The sequence below is a fragment of the Periplaneta americana genome, chromosome 11 (assembly GCF_040183065.1).
Source record: "Periplaneta americana isolate PAMFEO1 chromosome 11, P.americana_PAMFEO1_priV1, whole genome shotgun sequence".
Lineage (NCBI taxonomy): Eukaryota > Metazoa > Arthropoda > Insecta > Blattodea > Blattidae > Periplaneta > Periplaneta americana.
The window spans coordinates 13,232,714-13,253,110 of NC_091127.1; the positions used below are offsets into that span (position 1 = coordinate 13,232,714).

Genomic DNA, 20,397 nt, shown 5'->3' on the forward strand with positions numbered 1-20,397 from the left:
GGAATAACCCACATACGTTGAAAGAACTGAAAAATGATATAAGAAGAAAAATTGAAGTTTTAATCATTTTTATATTTATTCACATTAGGAGAATGGAAGAAATCCAAGATCTTTAGCATTGGTCAACAACATACATATTCACATGTTATGTTGTTGTTGTTTTCTAATGCCAGGCATTTGACAATAAAGTCATTTGACCTCTTGTACTCCAATATTTTTCAAAGATATTGTCATGGTTAGCCACTGACGCACAGATTTTGAGATGTTCTGAATCCATTTCTTGATTTGAGTTGCACAATGGACAGTTAGGAGACTGATATATTCCAATTTTATGCAGATGCTTGGCCAAACAGTCATGTTATTAAGTAATTTATTAACACCTTAAAAGTGTAATAAAATTAGCGGACATATACTTGTCATCAATTTTTTATTACAGATTCTACGTCATCTCTGCAAGAGGATCTGTATCAACTTGGACATGAAGCTACTTCAAATCTAATGTTATCCAGTGACCATAACATCCACATAGCTACAGATACAGATAAACCTGCTTTCCATGCCAGTGCTGGAGAAAACGAAAACGTCTCATGGCAACCAAAGCAAGCTGACGTAGAGGTCCCGCAAATGTTTCACAAAACCTTCAATAATGGAATAACTTCCAGAATAAATAAAAATTCCTCTGAAGGAAGGGACAATAGAATACATACTTGTAAGTATCTTCTGTTGCAATAAGACGGAAACTTTATAAAGTACAATTAACTGCTTACTTTGTTTACAGAAGATCCAGTATTCGAGGATATAAACCTACCGAGATTTTTAAAGATAATAAAAATATATAACATTTATTTGTTCGGAACAGAAGTAAATCGTAGACTATGGCATGTGAACACTGTCCCGGAATGAGAGTGTTCCAGATAAAGTTTGTCTTTTGTTTTTCGCCCATGTTACATTTTAATTTTGTATCATTGTACTATCTTGCTGACATTGCATAATCCTAGTAGCGGAAAATGTCACTGAATTACGGAAGAATGGTCCGAAAGCTTACACTGCAGCCTAAGGCTTATTGTGCTTACAACTCCAATTATATAAGTCCATGGCTTTTAAGGAACCCGCTACCTGTATTTTTGTTATCATCAGTTGATTGTAGGATGAAAACACAGCTTATTTTGTGTAATTTCCTAAGTTTAATCAATAAGGATGATTTATGTTCTCTCTTGAAGGGTATACACAATTTTAAAATAATTTAATACACAAACACAACTATTACATGAAATGCTCAATAAGATTTTGTAGCTTTATTCTCTTTAGCTCTAATCAACAATAACAACAATCCAGGTTGCCAGGCGACGATAGAAAACAAAAGATGCCGAAATAAATGAATGAGGTGTATAAACAATTGAATGCTCTTTCATATTTAAATACAAAAATGTTAAATATTTTGAAAATTATTGCTATAGACGTAATGAAATATTCTGTTCAGATTTTACGTAATCACCTGTACACCTAAATTTCCTTATATTCTATTTGCTTACTAATAATTATTGAATAAAAGTACTTTCCCAAGGGTAGCTTCCATTTCAAAATAAAAATCGTAAATAGCGATAACGCAAATGCTTATTTTTATTTTATTTGTTTAGTATGCTGTGTCTTTTTGCAGCCCTTACTGAAGGGCAGCTACCCTTGTGGGATTTACATATAAAAATATAGGGATGTCATTTGAAATTTTAAAGTGGGGGGGGGGGTGAAATCAAGCCTGGTTTCAGACTTCCCCCTCAGTATCTAAATTGACGTGTTTTTTTGTTTAAATTGAATTCAGTTTAAATAATTAGTTATTTAGACTGGGAAGTTTTGAAATGAAAGTCCTATATAATGTGTCATATCATAGCTACATCAATTATTCCGATTGTAACCTTAGCTGCTTTGAAAGGATCAATTGCTCTGCTAAAACATCACCATATTCGAAATGAAAATAAGTTCAGTAGCACTCTTTACTTTTTTGTAATATGCACCTCTCTCTAAAACTGGTACCTATATTTATACTAATCTAAAAATGTATTTGCAGCTCTGTATTTGTAGGAGTTTCATTGTCAAAACAAAATCACTGGTTCAGTGAACGTGTAAACATATTTAAATGCTTAAGTACTCTTTGTCCGTTGTGACAACTCACAAGTGGTGAGAAGATTTCTAAATTTCTTATATTATATAATATCATATTATGATGTATGTATGTGTTTATTAACACTACAATTGGGTATACACCTGGTGACAGTGATATATAATATACAATAATAACATTACAATAATTACAGGAATAAAAAATAAATAAAATGAATGTAAATTTAATTCTAACTATAAATAAATAAATGCAATAAACCTAGGATTATAAATAAAAACTATGCTATAATAACGCCTACTATAAGCAAAAGTAAACCCAACTATTATGAACTTTAGAGATTACAAGTCATCTTAATTAATTACATATCAACTTAATTAATTACATGACACAACTAAGATAATTACACTGCACCTATAATTAAATTTTCAGTCTAATCTTCTCAGTCTTTCCTTAAATGTATTGATTTTGAGAGGACCACCCTCAAAGATTGCCGCAGGTTAACCTGTTCCAGTCTACTATTGTGCAGTTAATAAAGGAAAATTTTGTCATGTCCGTTCTTTGTTTTCTGCATTTAAACTTTCTAATATAATCAGGTCCACACCTGTGGAGTAACGGTCAGCGCGTCTGGCTGCGAAACCAGGTGGCCCGGGTTCAAATCCCGGTTGGGGCAAGTTCCCTGGTTGAGGTTTTTTCTGGGGTTTTCCCTCAACCCAATACGAGCAAATGCTGGGTAACTTTCGGTGCTGGACCCATGACTCATTTCACCGGCATTATCATCTTCATTTCATTCAGACGCTAAATAATCTAGATGTTGATACAGCGTCGTAAAATAACCCATAAAAATAGAAAATAAAAAATATATATATAATCAACCCTGCCTAAGTATGATGGTGTCACTAATCTAGCTCTGATGTCGGTCCATGCTTCGTGTCCCATTTGTGCCTTAAACAGTGCCCTCTCTTCGACATGTCCCTTTCCCATTTTGACATTTTGCTGCCCTGCATCGAACATTTTCTATTGAATTGATTTGGTTTTGATGATGATGATAATAATAATAATAATAATAATAATAATAATAATAATAATAATCATTGTAATATCAAATTCTTGCTAAGCTATATTCATTCATTCATTTATTTTATTCCATAGATCTTACATGAGCAATGAAGCTTTAAGATGTGGAACAAGTCAAAATTTTACAATATTACAATTACAATTTTTACAAATTTTTATAGTTTTACAATTTAGTAATTTTCTACAATTTTACAATTTTGTGCAATTTTTTACAATATTTTGGCGAGATGTAGTGAGATGAGGTGAGGTCCGAGGATTCGCCAAAATATTACCCGGCATTTGCCTTTTGGTTTGGGGAAAACCTCGGAAAAACCCAACCAGGTAATCAAATCAAAGGAGGGTAATCTAATCAAAGGGGTTGATGCCAAGGACTCGCCATAGACCATCCGGCTTCAGTCCCACGGCTTCAGTATATAGGTGCTCACTGAGTCCTAAAAAGTTATGGTGTAAGTTAAATAAAGACTGAAATTTCATTTTCAGCACATCTTGTAAGACCTCACCAGAATCCAACACGACATGGAGAGTCATACGACGTACACACCACTGCTGAACAGTCTGAAGACATTGAAAGCAACTGTGGGCACGCTGTCAGTGATACGCATGCCAGTTCCCCAGCTGTACTCACCACCAACTACAACGTGCCTCCACCTGCTGTACCGTACACTTACACTCCAGTGCCACCCGCAGTTTACAACCACACAGTAGTGCCGTTCTGCTACCCTGTGGAGGCCGAGCAAGGTATGATGCCAGTACCTTATTACCCTCAGTACGCTGTGAGCTCTCCTGTGCCATTGGTATCGCAAGATACAACGGAAACTCCAGCAGCTGTGCCTGACGGTCAGAATGTGCCAACCCACTTCACAGGATCTGTTTACAGTCAGTTGCCACAGCCTGCCACTGTAGATAGTGGATTTGTTCCACCTTATGCCATGTATCCTCAACCACCGACACCACTGATGTATCAGCAGTCGTCGTCTGTTCCTGCTGCAGTTTATCCGCCAGGAACAGGTCCTGTGACTAATATATCTGCACCACGGTGGATGCAGACGAATCAAGGTGCAGTCCATATCATGCCAACTCCCTGTGTGTACCAGTCGCCTCAAGCAACGCACACAGGATCAGCTGTTCCATACAATACTCCTACTTGAATTGCATTTGTTGTTAGTAGAGTATTAATGAAGAAACAAAATTCCAAATTGCAGTTGCTTGGATCTAAACAAACTTTAAATGGAATTTGCTATACTATTCACAATAGTATAGAAAATTGTATTTAAATTGTAAATCAAATCACTTGCGCGGTTAAAGCTACTTCATATTGTGCCGTAATGTAATTTCAAAGCAAATTACGTTCTCATCTACAAAATAATAGAAAAATAATTATTGCTCAAATGGTCAGTTTTTTGTTGGCAATTACGTAATCTACGGTGTTGAACGCTTTGCAGTATTAAAGAAAATGATCTCTGTTCATGTAATATTTTCACTTAAAACTTGTTATACAAGAATTTACAGGATCAGCTGTGCCATACAATACTCTTGCTTGAATTACATTTGTTGTTAGTAGAGTATTAATGAAGCAACAGAATACCAAATTGCAGTTGTATGGATCTAAACAGACTTTAAATGGAATTTGCTATACTATTCAAAATAGTATAGAAAATTGTATTTAAATTGTAAATCAAATCACTTGCGCGGTTAAAGCTACTTCATATTGTGCCGTAATGTAATTTCAAAGCAAATTACGTTCTCATCTACAAAATAATAGAAAAATAATTATTGCTCAAATGGTCAATTTTTTGTTGGCAATTACGTAATCTACGGTGTTGAACGCTTTGCAGTATTAAAGAAAATGATCTCTGTTCATGTAATATTTTCACTTAAAACTTGTTATACAAGAATTTACAGGATCAGCTGTTCCATACAATACTCCTACTTGAATTGCATTTGTTGTTAGTAGAGTATTAATGAAGAAACAAAATTCCAAATTGCAGTTGTATGGATCTAAACAGACTTTAAATGGAATTTGCTATACTATTCAAAATAGTATAGAAAATTGTATTTAAATTGTAAATCAAATCACTTGCGTGGTTAAAGCTACTTCATATTGTACCATAATGTAATTTCAAAGCAAATTACATTCTCATCTACAAAATAATATAAAAATAATTATTGCTCAAATGGTCAATTTTTTGTTGACAATTACGTAATCTACGGTGTTGAACGCTTTGCAGTATTAAAAAAATGATCTCTGTTCATGTAATATTTTCACTTAAAACTTGTTACACAAGAGTTTACTATAGAAGTACCATACGTTAATTTATATAAATGTTGAGAGTTCTATTTGTTATATTTGTTTATTGTTAGTTTTTAGGAAACAAGATTGTTGTCATAATCTTGAGATATATTCTTGGTATTATACGCAGTATAATTGAAATAATGAGATTCTATGTGTAATTTTGAATGTCATATATGAGGACAATACAAATAAATATCAATATTTATTCAGTAACAGAAATTCATTAACATCAGACATGATTTACAGTTCACATAGACAATTTCTGGATTGACAGATGTATTAAATATGAGAAAAGAGGTTAGAGGGAATATTCATGTAAAAACTATTACATGAAACTTTTTTTTTACATTATTACAGGTACCGTATATCTGGTTGTGCCTTAATTTCAGTTGTTATATCTCAACAGTAACTGTAATTTCATTAAAACACACAGAATCATAGACTCAAATTTGATTAATAGTTCAAATGATCAGATGTATTAAATGGCAATTGAGATGTTAAGAAAGTCAGTATTTACATTTTGATGACCATACCTTTTCAATTATGACTAGCTTGTATATTGTGAGTGAATTCTCTTAAATGTTCATATTTCTGATAATTTATTCATTGTTAGTTAGTGAGAAATCAACAGTTGTCGACATGGTTGGAGTGTAGACTTGTAATACCACACTGATATTTACTATAGTTTAAATGGTGATGGTTTATGTACAGTTTTGTATATACATTTTGAGAATATTCCATTTCGTTATTAAAAACTAAAATAAAGGTAATTAAATAAGTTTCTGTTCTATAAGATTAATGTGGACTAAGTCAAATTTCAGTATGTGTGAAGATTTATTTTATTTTATTTTAAGATTCCTTTCTTCTTACGTATATTAAGGACAAACTAGTAACATATTTTGTTGTTAATTTGTTATATCGTCTGTTATGTGTTGTTTTCATGATCGTTTATAGGTAATAAATTTAAGCCAGAATTGAAACATGATGTCAAATCAGTTTTTTTGTTTCTAGAAAAGATCATAAGAAAAGATTCTTACACATTTATGTTAAATATTTTATATCTGTTTGTAAATGCCTCTAGGTCTGTAGCAATTATATAACAGTTTTTCTGATGAAAGTTGATGAATATTAAGTTCCCTCATGAAAAGTTTTTATGAATAATAAATGAAGTAAAATGTGAACAACATAAATTTGATATGATTATTTTTTGAACTTCTGTTCATAATGGCATAATTTGAAATGTTACAAAAGAATGATCTCCCCAAATAGAAACATAAACAAGAGCAACATAGATCCTATTCTTCCAGATCCTGTACAAAGTTACTACCGGATGTTAGATGTCATACTTCATATGGTGAAATCAAAGGTACATGCTGCACACAGAAATATTTTGTTGTATCCTCTGTTATGTGTTGTTTTCATAATCGTTTATAGATAATAAATTTAATATAATTATAATTCTTGTTTTTACTATTATTATTATTATTACTCTTATTATTGTCATTATGTTATTTTTATCATTAATATTGTGCCAGAGATTGGATTAATCTTCCTCAGGATAGGAACCGATGGCGAAATTATGTGAGGGTGTCGACCTTCCGGATTCTCCAAAAGTCATTTATAAATATAGCTAATATTGTGATTTACTATTTTTTTTTGTCATCATGCCTTAAAAGTAACTTTAATAAATTTGCGTCGAATTCCTGTTGCTGTCATAATTAAAATTATTCAGAAAAGTCTCTGGATTTACAGGACAGTGTGAAATTTTGGGAGGATGGTAAGAATAGCTGAGCAGCAGATGTGTGTGTGTATATATATATATATATATATATATATATATAGAGAGAGAGAGAGAGAGAGAGAGAGAGAGAGAGAGTGAGAACGAAAATGAAAATCTGTACTTTCCCCCCCAAGAATGTGAAACGGTATTAGCGCTGCAATGGGAAAAACAACATCGGGCTCAACTGCAGAATTTGTCGCCCTATGTTTTATAATCCATAGCATGGGATAGCTGTTGCTATGGCAACACGGCTGAGTTGCCAATGTTATATTAACTACGTGGTGTGTGCTCAATAACTTTCTGTGCGTCATTTGTTGTGCACGCTGTCAGCTATTAATCGCATCGTGTTTCATTATCTGTCGATTTTTGTATTGTTTTAAACCTTTGCGTCAATGTTATTGTCAGCTTTTTTTTTTTTTTTTTTTTTTTTTTTTTCACATTCAGCAATTTATTGATAAAGTTCCAAAACAAATATGTTTTCTGCCTTTTCGTATTTTAGTGTAAATTCAAATAACGATATACAAATATTGTTCATGTCCAGCTGTCAAAACAATTGGGCACAGAGACATTAGTGTAGGTTTAAGGAAGTCAGAGGTTGTGGAAAAGTGCATGTTATTCACTTAAAAAGGATTTTGGTGTTCTGTGTTTCTTGTAGAAATTTGCATTGTATTGACCAAGACGCTTGATGAATGGATTTTCACTTGAATTTGCACTGTTATAAAACTTCTTAACTTGTTCACGTAATGAGTCTTTCAGAAATGTCATGTCCAAATCAAAGTGTATTTGTGCATTTGTTGTGTACCAGTCTGAATTATGTATTATTCGGAGCACTTTATTTTGAACAATTTGAAGAGGTTGAAACACTGTTTTTGGAATATAACACCAAGCCGGGGCAACGTAAGTTAGAATCGGTAAAATCAGCATTTTGTATAGCATAACTTTTCTTCTTAGACTGAGGACAGGAGATTTGAACAGGGGGTAAAGATGAGATATTCTAAGAGAGCTCTTAGTTGTTACAGATTTTATGTGCTTGTGCCATAACAATTTGTTATCAAGAGTAATACCAAGATATTTTACATGGTCACTGTATTGAATTTCTTGATTGCATATTTTTATTTTGTCACGAGGTCTTTTTAAACACTTGGAGAAAATTATTGACTGACATTTTTCAGGATTTAAAGAAATACGCCATTCTTTAAGCCATTCTTCTAATAGAAGTACATGGTTTTGAACTGCGGAGACAGCATATTGAGGACTGAATTTAACACTATATATAACTGTGTCATCAGCATACAGAAGTGTTTTAGTTTTGAGAGTAGTAGGAATGTCAGAAGTGTAGAGACAGTACAATATAGGACCAAGTACAGAGCCTTGTGGAACTCCAGCTTCTGCTATATAAGTGGAAGATAGTTGGCCATCTATGAGGACTTGAAAAGATCTCTTTTCTAAGTAGCTAGCTAGAAGGTGAGTTAATGAGCGAGGCAGAAATTTATTAAGTTTATACAGCAGACCTAAATGCCAAACTTTATCAAATGCCTTAGAAACGTCCAAAAAGATGGCTGCTGTGTAGAATTTGTTGTTAAAGCCTTTGGTTATGTCTTCTACGAGAGAGACTACATTATGAGTTACTGATCTTCCTTTTTGAAAAGCTGTTTGCCAAGGAGGAATAATGGTGTCTGTATAAGGCAACATTCGTTTGAGGATGATCCGTTCTAATAATTTTCCATGTGTATTCAAAAGACATATTGGTCTTCTATTTTGACAATACATAGAGTTCTTGTTCTGTTTAGGAATTGTAATGATTTGTGAATGTTTCCAAGATGAGGGAAAATATTGAGTTTTCAATGCTGAGTTGAACAACTTAGTAATATGGCATATAGCTTTCTTTGGTAGATTTTTTAGAGCTAAGTTACCAATTTTGTCTGGTCCAGGAGATTTTGAAGATTTTAAAGTCTTAATAATTTTTTTAACTTCTGAAGGGGTTGTATGAGGAATAGTACTTGCATCATGAACTTTTAAATCTCTATTAATATTGTCAATCATGTCTTGATTTGAGATCATATAGTTCGGGTCAGCAGTTGGTTCACTAAAATGATCCTTTAGATATTCAGCAATTGCTTCAGCTTTATCTTGTGGATTGTATTTGATGCCATTTGTAGTATGTATGGGTTGCTGTTTATTGATGTTGTTAGATGAAGTAAGTCTTTTTGTTATTTTCCAGATAGTATTCGAAGATGCAGCATCCTTGACATCGGCTTCAAATTTATCTATTTTCAGTTCAAAAGCTCTTCTGTGTAATTTGTTTTTTAAATTGTTATAGATATTTTTGTCAGTTTCATTTCGAGTTTTTTGCCACTTTTTCCTAGCTAAGCGTTTCTGTTTGCAAAGAGTTTGAATTTCTAGGTTCTTAGCTGTGTCTGGGTTCTTATTGTATGCAGTTTTTGCGATTGTGATAGCACTGCTAATTGTGGAGGTGTAGATTTGTACAGCTTTATCTAAGTCCTCTCTTGATTTAATGATTATATTGCCTGGCACGGAAGAGTTTACGAGTTCCCTGAAGAATTTCCAATTGACTGTTTTTCTTTTGTCATTTTTTAATATAGAAGAAGCTGGAATGTGATCTAGAACTAGAATGACTGGGTCGTGGTTTGAAGACAGAGCAGAAACTGTTTCAATGTATAGAGGTGTAATAGTAGTATTGACAAGGGCAATGTCTAATACATCCGGCATATGCAGATTATTGTATGGAAAGTGAGTTGGCTGTGAAGGAGCTATTATGTTATATTTATGTAGGGAAGCGTGTGCTTCAAGTTGTTTTCCTCTCGGAGTAATAATTCTTGAGTTCCATTTTGGGTTTTTACAATTGAAATCACCAGCATGAATGTAGTTTTTTGACATTTCATGAAGCAAATCTAGATCATTGTCTAGAAGTTTCAGATTTGGAGAGTAATAGATAGCTCCTAATTGCAAGTTTGAGTTGTTTATTGGAATTTCTATGAATGTAGCTTCAAGATTTGTAAAGTTAGGTGTAGATATATGTCGGTGATATAAAGTTGATTTAACAGCTATAGCAGTGCCACCATAATGTCCTCGAGGTCCATCTGTGCGATATATTGTATAATTTCGGATTGTGAAACGTTGGTTGGCTGTTAGATGCGTCTCATTAATTAAAAATATGTCTATGTCAAACTCTTCAAGGAAATCAGTTAGAATATCATAATCTCTTCTTACGCCATCGGCATTCCAATAGGCTAGTTTCAGAGGTTTATTCACTGCCGTTTCCGAGATCAAGGATATCTATAAGACCTTCAATTAGTATTCCGATTTTTGTCAAAGTATTATTTTCTGATTTGATTTTTGACATTATACTTTTAAACTTCTGGATATAATTCGTAATATTTTTTGTAAAATTCCAGATGTCTTGTAAGTCTTCTATTGTAGATGAATTGTCCCTTTGTTTGTTAAGCGTATCCTGATTGTGATTTCTGTAGGGAGTTGGATTCCTATTTGGAAGACGTGGGAAATCTTGGTCTCTAAGAGTAAAATTATTAATGCTCTGTTCTCTTTTGTTTTGTATTCCCTGAGTATATTTTAGGAATTTTGGACAGTTCTTGAAATTAGCTGTATGTTGAGCATTGCAATTTGCACATTTGGGTATTGCTTCAGAGACTGCATCACAATTATATGTAAAATGTGCATTACCGCATTTCACACATTTTGGTTGGACGAAACAGGTGACAGCTTTGTGTCCAAAACCTTGGCACCTGAAACATTGGATTGGGCCTTGTAAACTTTTATAATCTTCTATGTTTAGTTTCAGATTAAAAAGCCCTGTTAGAGTATGGATGTCAGGGGTTCCTGGAGTTTGATATGTAGTGATAATCCATACTGGTATAGGTAGGGACACTAATTCTCCAGAAATGTCATCTATTATCTTTTTCTTCATTTGTTTGACACTTTGGACCGAAAATTTTTTCAAAACAAGTTCATTTTGAATTGTATCACTTGATGTTTCTACAGGTAGACCTTTCATAACTACTTTATGAACTTTAACTTGTCCATTAGGGAAGGTGTAGAATTCATAACTGTTAGCTTTCAAGTAATTACCTATGTCATTATAATCGTCATTATTAGCAGCAAAGATTTTTAAGCCCTGTGGGCAATATTGTGCATTGATTTCTTCGCGTAGAAATTGTTTTAGTTGTTTTGCGAAATCAAAATAATTCACTTTGGTCAATAAAATGATTGGTGGTGGTTTCTTAGGTTTGGGTTGAGAAATTGTGTTTTTTGAAACTGCACATATTGCGGGATTAATATTTGATGGAGTTGTAGATGTGCCGACGCAGGGTGTAGTGTTACTGATGGTATTATAACAGTCTGTGGGCGTGGCAGTAGTTAGTATTTGAAATTTGTTGTGAGTTTGGATAGGTTTAGGATTCTTCATTGATGTTGCTATTTGTTTAGCAGCCTTTGTTTTTAATGTTTTCTTAGCTGGTGTGTATTCATCTGTTGATTTTCTGATTTTCATTTGTTTGATTGTTGAGTCATTGGAAAGAATAGATGTGTTCAAAACAAAATTATCATTATTAGTATTAGGCTGATTACTAATCTCCATATTTTCTGAATCGCAGTTCATTAATGCTATGTCACATAATGTGTTGAGATTATCATTCATTTCACAAGTGTCCAAGCTAGTAGATCTAGGATCTTGCATAGCTATCGCACAAACACAAGTTCTATAAGAGAAAGAATTAAGAAAGAAGGAAAATACTTATGTAAAAACTCAGAAACTATAAACACTAATTCACAGGAAAGAATATGCTTCACTTTAGAGCACAGAACAAACAATCACTTTATCTAATTCAGAAATAACAGTCACTTTATCTAGTCTAGACAAAATAAGCATTTGAATCAGACCGCCATTCAATAAATAATCGAATATTGTCAGCTGGTAGCTCGCATCAGCTGTAGTTCCAAGTATGGCCGCTTAAACTGTGATGGCCCATCTTTCGAAAAAAAAAAAATATATATATATATATACATACATACATACACACACATACGTAATAGAACAGCGTGGATAAATATAACATAATTGTCATGGATGATAGTGGTTTGGGGCGAAGAGTTTGGAGTGTGTAATCCTTTGGCAGTATTTGTACTAATATACATTCATTGTTGACCAGAGAAGATAATCGGTTATGACGTATATTTCAAATGTTGGCATTCTTGATGCAGAATAATCTGCCATCTTTGTAGAAAGAGGTTATGCGCGCGAAACCGCGAAGTAGTTTTCTTCAATGTTTGGTGTGTTGCGATGTTTCCAATGTTTTCTGAATAACAACGTAAACCTGACTCGAGTTCTTTTAACAGTAATTGCAATAACACAAGAACGATTGTTACTACCTAAATAAAGGCAAAGTTAAAGGCGCTGACATTGAAAAAAGAAACTAAATAAAATGTCATTGTGGGTTGATAAACATCGGCCAAATTCTTTAATGAAATTGGATTACCATAAAAGTCAAGCTTTACATTTGAAAAATCTGGTAAGTTTTGGCAGTTGATGTTATAGGTCCGTAATTGTAATGTTTTCTGTTTAAGTATGTTATTCATTTGTGCTTGGTTTATGATTCTTACTATTCACAGGTTCAGCAAGGTGATTTCCCACATCTTTTAGTATATGGACCCTCGGGAGCAGGGAAAAAAACGCGTATATTTTGTTTGCTTCGGGAATTGTATGGTCCTGGAGTGGAAAGATTAAAATTAGATCATATGACTATTCAGGTATGTAAGACAAAAATTGTAAGAATTTTATATTAGTGTCGTTATGTTTTTTTGTGGTGAAAGCGAAGTAAATTACCGGTATTTCATTGTATGTTTCATTTAGACGCCGTCCAGCAAGAAAATAGATATAACTACAGTGAGTAGTAACTACCACCTAGAAGTGAATCCTAGTGATGTCGGATTTTATGACAGAGTTGTTATACAAGAATTAATTAAAACTGTGGCTCAGACACATCAGTTGGATCCAACTGGCCAAAAAGATTTCAAAGGTTTGTAATTTATTCTTAAACTGTACCGGTAGTTAACGGATTGTACAATAAATGTCTAGGCCTACTTACAATTAAAAAATCTTAATAGCTACCTTCCATGTTAAGGACAAATTTGAAGTAGTACTATGTAGGCTACCTATGAGGAAGTACCATAATTACTTGTAATTATAGAGAATAGTTTCAAAATACCACTAACGTAATTGAGTCGTTGAATGTTCCCGAAAATTAAATTCCGTTACCTAACATCAGTACCGTGGTAATCATGAAGCTAACTGATTATAGCGTCATCACCGTCCTTTTTGTTATGTCCATCCCCGGCTCATCTTCATTTCTTGTTATAGTGTCCATCATCATTACAGTTCTGTACTGTTACTGGTGTAGACTTACTATAGGTCTATCTCTTAGACATCTCAGTTCATGCAACATACATGCGCACCTGAGGCACATAAGACAAACGTTAATCTGCTTTTGACATATAACATAACTTGTCCTATTCTTATGCTTTTAGTTGTGGTAATTTGTGAAGCAGATTGCTTAACGAAGGATGCACAGCATGCCCTCCGAAGAACCATGGAGAAGTACGTTGCAACATGTCGTATTATTCTTGTTGCTAACACAATTTCTCGAGTCATCCCAGCCATTCGAAGCCGTTGTCTGGGAGTTCGTGTAGGAGCTCCCACAAAAGAAGAGGTCATCAGTATACTACATGTAGGTTTGAGTGTTAGCTATGATCTCTAAGTTAGCATAAAGTACGGCAATTTTCTGCTACAAAATTCCTTTATTAAATGGTTGCCATAGGGACGAAGTGCGTCATTAAGAAATGAAATTATGGTTTATTTAACGACGCTTGCAACTGCAGAGGTTCTATCAGCATTGCCGGTGTGCTGGAATTTTGTCTCGCAGAAGTTCTTTTACATGCCAGTAAATCTATTGACATGAGCCTGTCGCATTTAGGTGTGCTGGGCTGGGATCGAACCCGCAACCTCGAGCACAGAAGGCCGACTACGCTACCGAGCCCGACGTCACTAAGACTGTATGGCCAGAAGTAAAGTAGGCCTATAACGAATTCTGACTGCATTTGCATATTCTGTTGAATGCAGAAAAAATTGGATATGATCATTTGTTATTTCAGTTTTTTCTAAAGAAGACCGTGAAAAACAAACTGAAAATGGTGGTCGTATTTCAGGAAAGGAATTTCGTGTGGAGCATTATTTTAATGTGGAGTTGATCTAGATGGTGTGGCTAGTGTGGAAGAACTTTCTTGTTGTTCAGTCAACTGTCCGGAGACAGGTCTGAATCTCACAAGTGATACCAACAAGGCACTACTTATGAGACAACTAGGCCAGGAAATAATAGGATAGGATGGCTAGTTCCTTTCCCCTACATTGTATACATTGTCGATTAGCTACATATTACATTAATCAGACTTCAGATGGATACAAACAATAATTGAAGCATTGGCTGGAAGAACGTTGTAAGTTACAAAATTTTCATTCGGCGTGTTTCCGTGTAATAATATTGTATTGTATTGTATTTATTAACATTCCATGGTATTCATACATTGCTTTACAGCTAGAATATGGAACAAGTCAAAAAACTTAATACTATTTAAAGTCTTAATTTATAGTCACAGTCTAGATGAAATATATATATATATATATATATATATATATATATATATATATACAGACGAGATTTACAATATAGTCTACTAGTACAACACATAGTTTTAGTATCAATTTCATTTAGTGTTTTTGAATGTCATGAATTCACCTACAGAATAGAAGGCGTGAGAAATTAGGTACTTCTTTAATTTGGCTCTAAATAATCTTATGTTTTGAGTTTCATTTTTTATATCGATAGGGAGGCTATTAAAAATTTTTACTGCCATATAACGCACTCCTTTTTGATAGCATGATAGACTTGCCGATGGAGTATGAAAGTCATTTTTTTGACGTGTATTTATGCTATGAACTGTTGAATTAGTTACAAAGTTTTCACAATTACATACGAGGAAGACCATTAATGAAAAGATGTACTGACAAGCCATGGGCATTATTTGTAGTTTTTTGAAAATAGTCCTACAAGATTCCCTAGATTTGGCACTTACTATTATTCTAATTACTCTTTTTTGTAATAGAAATATACTGTTACTATCTGTGGAATATGTCATGTTACCTTGCTATACTCTTTGGCTTGCAACTGTCCATCAATGCAGTACGTGAAATTTGTCCACTCAAAAGTTTGCTACCCTCATAAGAACAACGTTGTACGCGTACACATTTTTGCAGCTCCTGTAAATTTTACCAAATGTAACTTATAACGTTGTTCCAGCCGACGCTTCAATTGTTCTTCCTCTGACACATATCGTCAAGTGAGATGTACTGCCTGATGATATATGTACATATCAGCCAGAACCTCTGTCAGAGGCAGTTAGATACTTAAAGCTAAAATTGTTTTTTTTCTCTTTCTTACATTTTCTGTGTTTGGGAATGATATGTATGAATTGAATCGATTGAAATTTCTTACACTTCTAAGCAATTGTTGTTGTTGTGTATTCGCAGAGTGTGTGCAGAAAGGAAGGTTTGAATCTTCCAGATGAACTGGCTGAACGCATAGCTGTGGAGTCAAACAGAAATCTTCGGAGAGCTTTGCTGTTCCTGGAGACTTGCAAAGTGCAACAGTATGTATGTTTTATATGTATTTGAAAGAAGTCTAACAAAGTTTGATCATTATTCCTTTTGTCTACTGCAGGTTTCATTGAATATATAGTTACACTGAAACTCCGCTTAAGATTTGCTTACTTGATTTATTATACCAGAGGATAGACAATTTTGTTATTTGCTTCTTTGATTCTTGTTTAAAATTATATGTGGAGGGAAACATTTCACTTTCGACATTTTCACTCACAATACGTGAAGTGGTTACTTTCCAGTACCTACAGGTATGATCAACTAAAATTCTGTTAGTCTGGTATACAGTGAAACCTTGTTCTATTGTTTTTTTCTAGGGGAATGGGAAACAAAAATGATGAATATGGGAAAACGATAATATCGGGAAACCATAAGAGTTACCATATTTAGGTGTATAGTAGACACAACAGAATTATGGACACATTCCAGAAAATAAGAGGCCTACAAAATTTTATAGTCTGACGGTCATTTTAGCAAGATCTCTTAGCAGGATATAATGATTTTACTCTCTACATTTCAACGTCTACATGCAGCAGCTATACCAAGATGCTAAGTCTATTGTTCGAAAGCATAGCAAACCTGACTTTTTTTTAACTTTCACCTACAATCCACAATGACCTGAAATAGCTATTGCTTTACTCCCACATGAAAAACTCACTGATTGTCCTGACATTGTTACTTACGTTTTCGCGTTGAAACTCAAAAACTGAAGGTGGATAGGTTCAAGAAAAAGTAGGATTTCCCATAAAAAAAATATTCAGAGAGAGTAAGTTTCATTATTATGGAAGAAAATAACTTTCAAAATGTCTGGTATTCTTAATTGAAAATAAATCTGAAAAATTTTTATTTGAATATCTAATGATCTTAGTTTGCAGCATTTGCTGCACAAGCCACTAGGATGGTAACAACTGAATGATTATTGATTACACTGAATGGACCTTTATTAGAACACTATGTACACTATTTCTTGCCGAACTGAGTTTATACACACTACATACATTTAGAAACTGAATATATTACTGTTTACATAGTTATTTTCTGTTATATTTATGCATGTATTTTTTTTTTACTGTTCAATTTTCTGTTGAAGGCATATTTTATATACAGGTATTTCTTTCTACCATCAGTTCTTATAAATTTTAGTGCATTTAATTATGATTAAATAGAAAAATAAACTTTCTGTACAAATTGGTTAGTTTCCAATGGCTGACATTTGCAGACTTCTAACCTATTTTGTGTTTTGGCTCCCAATAAAATTCACATAGATTTGTTGATAATTGAAGTTCTTTTGTAAAGCTTTTTTATACAAATTAATTACATTATGCCAGCTACAAAGTTATAGTCCCGTCGCTCTAATTTCCGGCACCCAATCACGTTACAGGTCGGCTACATTTAAACGTATGCATCTTGTGATTTGCTTGTGAAGACGTCATGCATTTCCTAAAGCTCGATAAATACTTAATATAATCGCCCGCCATTTTGGCTCTTTCGTTGGCGTTCGCAGAAAGCACACGAGGACATTTGCCGCTCATTTATTTGCTGAATTACAGTGCGTTTGATTTATTATCATTGGAGCTACGACATGATAATGTTTAACGGTGTGGCAAATAGATCCCTCGTCTGGTAGCTGAGCAACAAAAGAACAACAATGGCGAACGATACTACCTACCTAGACTTTATAGAGCCTTGACTTCCTAAGTCGTAAGCAAAGAGGAGGAGTCACGCCGGGAATAACAGCGTCGCGACTGGTTATGTCACTTATCCAAATATATATTAATGTTCAGACCACCAAGGACGTCATAACATATGCAGTGCATTAAACATACTTTTTTTTCTGTCTTTATGTATACGCATATGGCTTCATGGGTGAATAACAGTAAATCACCTGCCACTAGAAAAAAAAAAATGTTTGGTATATTATTACTATTTGTGCATTACAGATATCCATTCCAGCCTGATCAGAAAGTTTTGGCGCCTGACTGGGAAGTATTTCTGAAAGACACAGCCAAAATGATTGTGTTGGAACAGACACCTCAGAAACTTCTGGAAATACGTGGAAGGCTGTATGAGCTCATGATTCATGGGATTCCAACTGAATTTATCTTCAAGGTGAATATACTAATTTTTGTGGAATCCAGTTAGCTAGTAATTTATCATTCATTTATGCAGAAAAGAGTTTGAGAAGATTGTTAAATAAAGAACATATCTAAGTAATTTTTATATGTTGGCATGCTTACTTATTTACTTACTTAGGCCTACATTCATATTTCTTGTTTACTTACCTACTGGCCACTTCTGTATAGTAACGGCTAGCATGTCTGGCAGCAAAATCAGGTGGCCTGGGTTCGATTCCCAGTCGGGGCATAAGAAGATTTATTGATGCAGCAAATTCCTTCTATTTTGGTTATTAAATATTCAGCTGTTTTGCTAATATGAAATTTTTCCGCAAATACAGAATCACTGAAAATAGTATAATTTAGATGTATCCTTTCTTTAAAACCCCTCATCTTGTATGGTTCCCTATAATCATTACTTTCACTATTGCTTCTAGTTAGTATTGAGGGTGATTTACAAGTGTTCATAGTAAAAGCCTTACTTTTGACATTTATTGTTCATTAATACATCGTAATTTTTTCATTGTTCTTTATTCGTTTTTTATATGTTACTGTTCAACTACCTTTCTATTTAATCATTCGTGATTTATCTTCCTTTCAACTGGCATTAGAACATTTTTTTTTTCAGTTTTTTCTGATGTTAATGTTTACATTTGAAAAATTAACATTTTGAATGGTGCCCTGAATGCTAGCAATCAGAAGAAATTAGGAAACTTCCCCCATGTTTTGTTGTAAGCCTCTTTTTGTTCACTTTCTTCTTCAGTATAGATCACTGATTTTCAATTTCGTTCATGTCCGGTCTTCTTGCAGGCCATGGGAGAATATCTTCTGCAGTATATAATTAAAACACCAGTAGTACCAACATAGCCAGAAAAAATATACTTAACCATTGGAAAAATATACCATAAGATGTAAACAATCAACAGTAGAGACTGTGCATTATACTGATAGTTGATATTACGAATTATATAATGTTTCGAAGAAAACGTTTAGTCTAATAATTTGTCCACGTCTGTAGTTTTTATCAGATAACTGCTATAATAGTCGAGTTTCTGAGAAACGAGACAATTGTAGGGAACATTTTCGTCTTCATCTCAAGATTGTTATACTGTTTCTCAGGGTCTTCTTCAAGAGCTTGTGAAGAACTGTGATATGCAGTTGAAGACACAAGTTGTTGATAAAGCAGCATTTTTTGAACATCGCATTCACCAAGGCAGTAAACCCATCATCCACTTAGAAGCATTTGTCGCCAGTTTCATGGCTGTGTATAAGAAATTCATGGAAGCATCTGTTGCAGACTTATTTTAGTCGAGGTAACTCATTGATTTCTCTGAAATTTCTGTTTGAATGTGTGAGAGACTGGAACTGAAGACAATAGATTTTGTGTCTTGAGTGAAGTATGGTGGATTGTAATTTATAAAGTATTGGACCTCGGTTTTAAGTTAAGCTTATTTTATGAAGATTTATCATAATAAATATCAGATGGATTGCACCATTGCACAGGCTGTTCATGTAGTGTTTTATATAACAACAATTGGAATAACAGTATTAAAATGATAGTAATGATTTATTCGTTGTACCAGTTCCCAAACTTCTCATGTTCGCCTCTCCCCATTAACAAAAGTCAATGCAAAATCAAGACACAAACTATAGTCCCGTCGCTCTAATTTCCGGCAGCCAATCGCGTTGCAGGTCGGCTACATTTAAACGTGTGCGTCTTGTGATTCGCTGAGGAAGACGTTATTCATTTCTTAAGGCTCGATAAACACTTAATATAATCGCCCGCCATTTTGGCTCTTTCGTTGGCGTTTGCAGAAACCTAGATCATATATGTAACAGATATGTCGGGCTTATAGGCTTTGAGGTTAACAACTTTTGTCAGGTTTACTACGCTGCCATCTAGTTGTTACATAAGGAGTCACGTCATAATTCCCATTTGAATTGCATTAGCGACTGTGCTGCTATCTCGTGTTCGTTTACGGTGGACGGGTGGTGATCCTGGCAGTCGTTCTCTTCAAAGTGCTGCCGATTTTAACGTAGCGAGGAGTTATCTGTTACATATATGATCTAGGAAAGAAAGCACATGAAGACGTTATTTGCCGCTCAATTATTTGCTGAATTACAGTGCATTTGATTTATTATCATAGGAGCTACGACATGATAATGTTTAACGGTGTGGCAAATAGATCCCTCGTATGGTAGTTCGGCAACGAAAGAACAAAAATGGCGAACGATACTACCTACCTAGACTTTATAGAGCCTTCACTTTCTAAG

The 20,397-nt window shown here is 34.0% G+C and overlaps 2 protein-coding genes across 2 annotated transcripts in view; both read left to right on the forward strand.

The window, feature by feature from the left end:
* LOC138708813 (deubiquitinase otu-like) overlaps window positions 1-6,747 on the forward strand; it is a 38,215-nt gene extending 31,468 nt beyond the window's left edge. The window contains exons 15-16 of the mRNA XM_069839011.1: window positions 437-709; window positions 3,671-6,747. Of these exons, the coding sequence (XP_069695112.1) occupies window positions 437-709; window positions 3,671-4,338 (941 nt within the window). The 3' untranslated portion in view covers window positions 4,339-6,747. The remainder of the gene's footprint in view (window positions 1-436; window positions 710-3,670) is intronic.
* Window positions 6,748-12,503: 5,756 nt separating this feature from the next.
* Window positions 12,504-19,682, forward strand: RfC38 (replication factor C subunit RfC38). The gene is made up of 7 exons (XM_069839018.1): window positions 12,504-12,809; window positions 12,910-13,047; window positions 13,151-13,316; window positions 13,825-14,024; window positions 15,881-15,999; window positions 17,950-18,118; window positions 19,243-19,682. Exons 1-7 carry the CDS (start codon window positions 12,723-12,725, stop codon window positions 19,429-19,431), a joined length of 1,068 nt encoding a protein of 355 aa, XP_069695119.1. The 5' UTR covers window positions 12,504-12,722; the 3' UTR covers window positions 19,432-19,682.
* Window positions 19,683-20,397: the final 715 nt, after the last annotated feature.

Coding starts and splice junctions, on each gene's coding strand:
- RfC38 (XM_069839018.1), top strand. CDS start 12,723: ATGTCATTGTGGGTTGATAAACATCGGCCAAATTCTTTAATGAAATTG. Junction 12,810..12,909: donor CTTTACATTTGAAAAATCTG/GTAAGTTTTGGC, acceptor TACTATTCACAG/GTTCAGCAAGGTGATTTCCC. Junction 16,000..17,949: donor GAGACTTGCAAAGTGCAACA/GTATGTATGTTT, acceptor TGTGCATTACAG/ATATCCATTCCAGCCTGATC.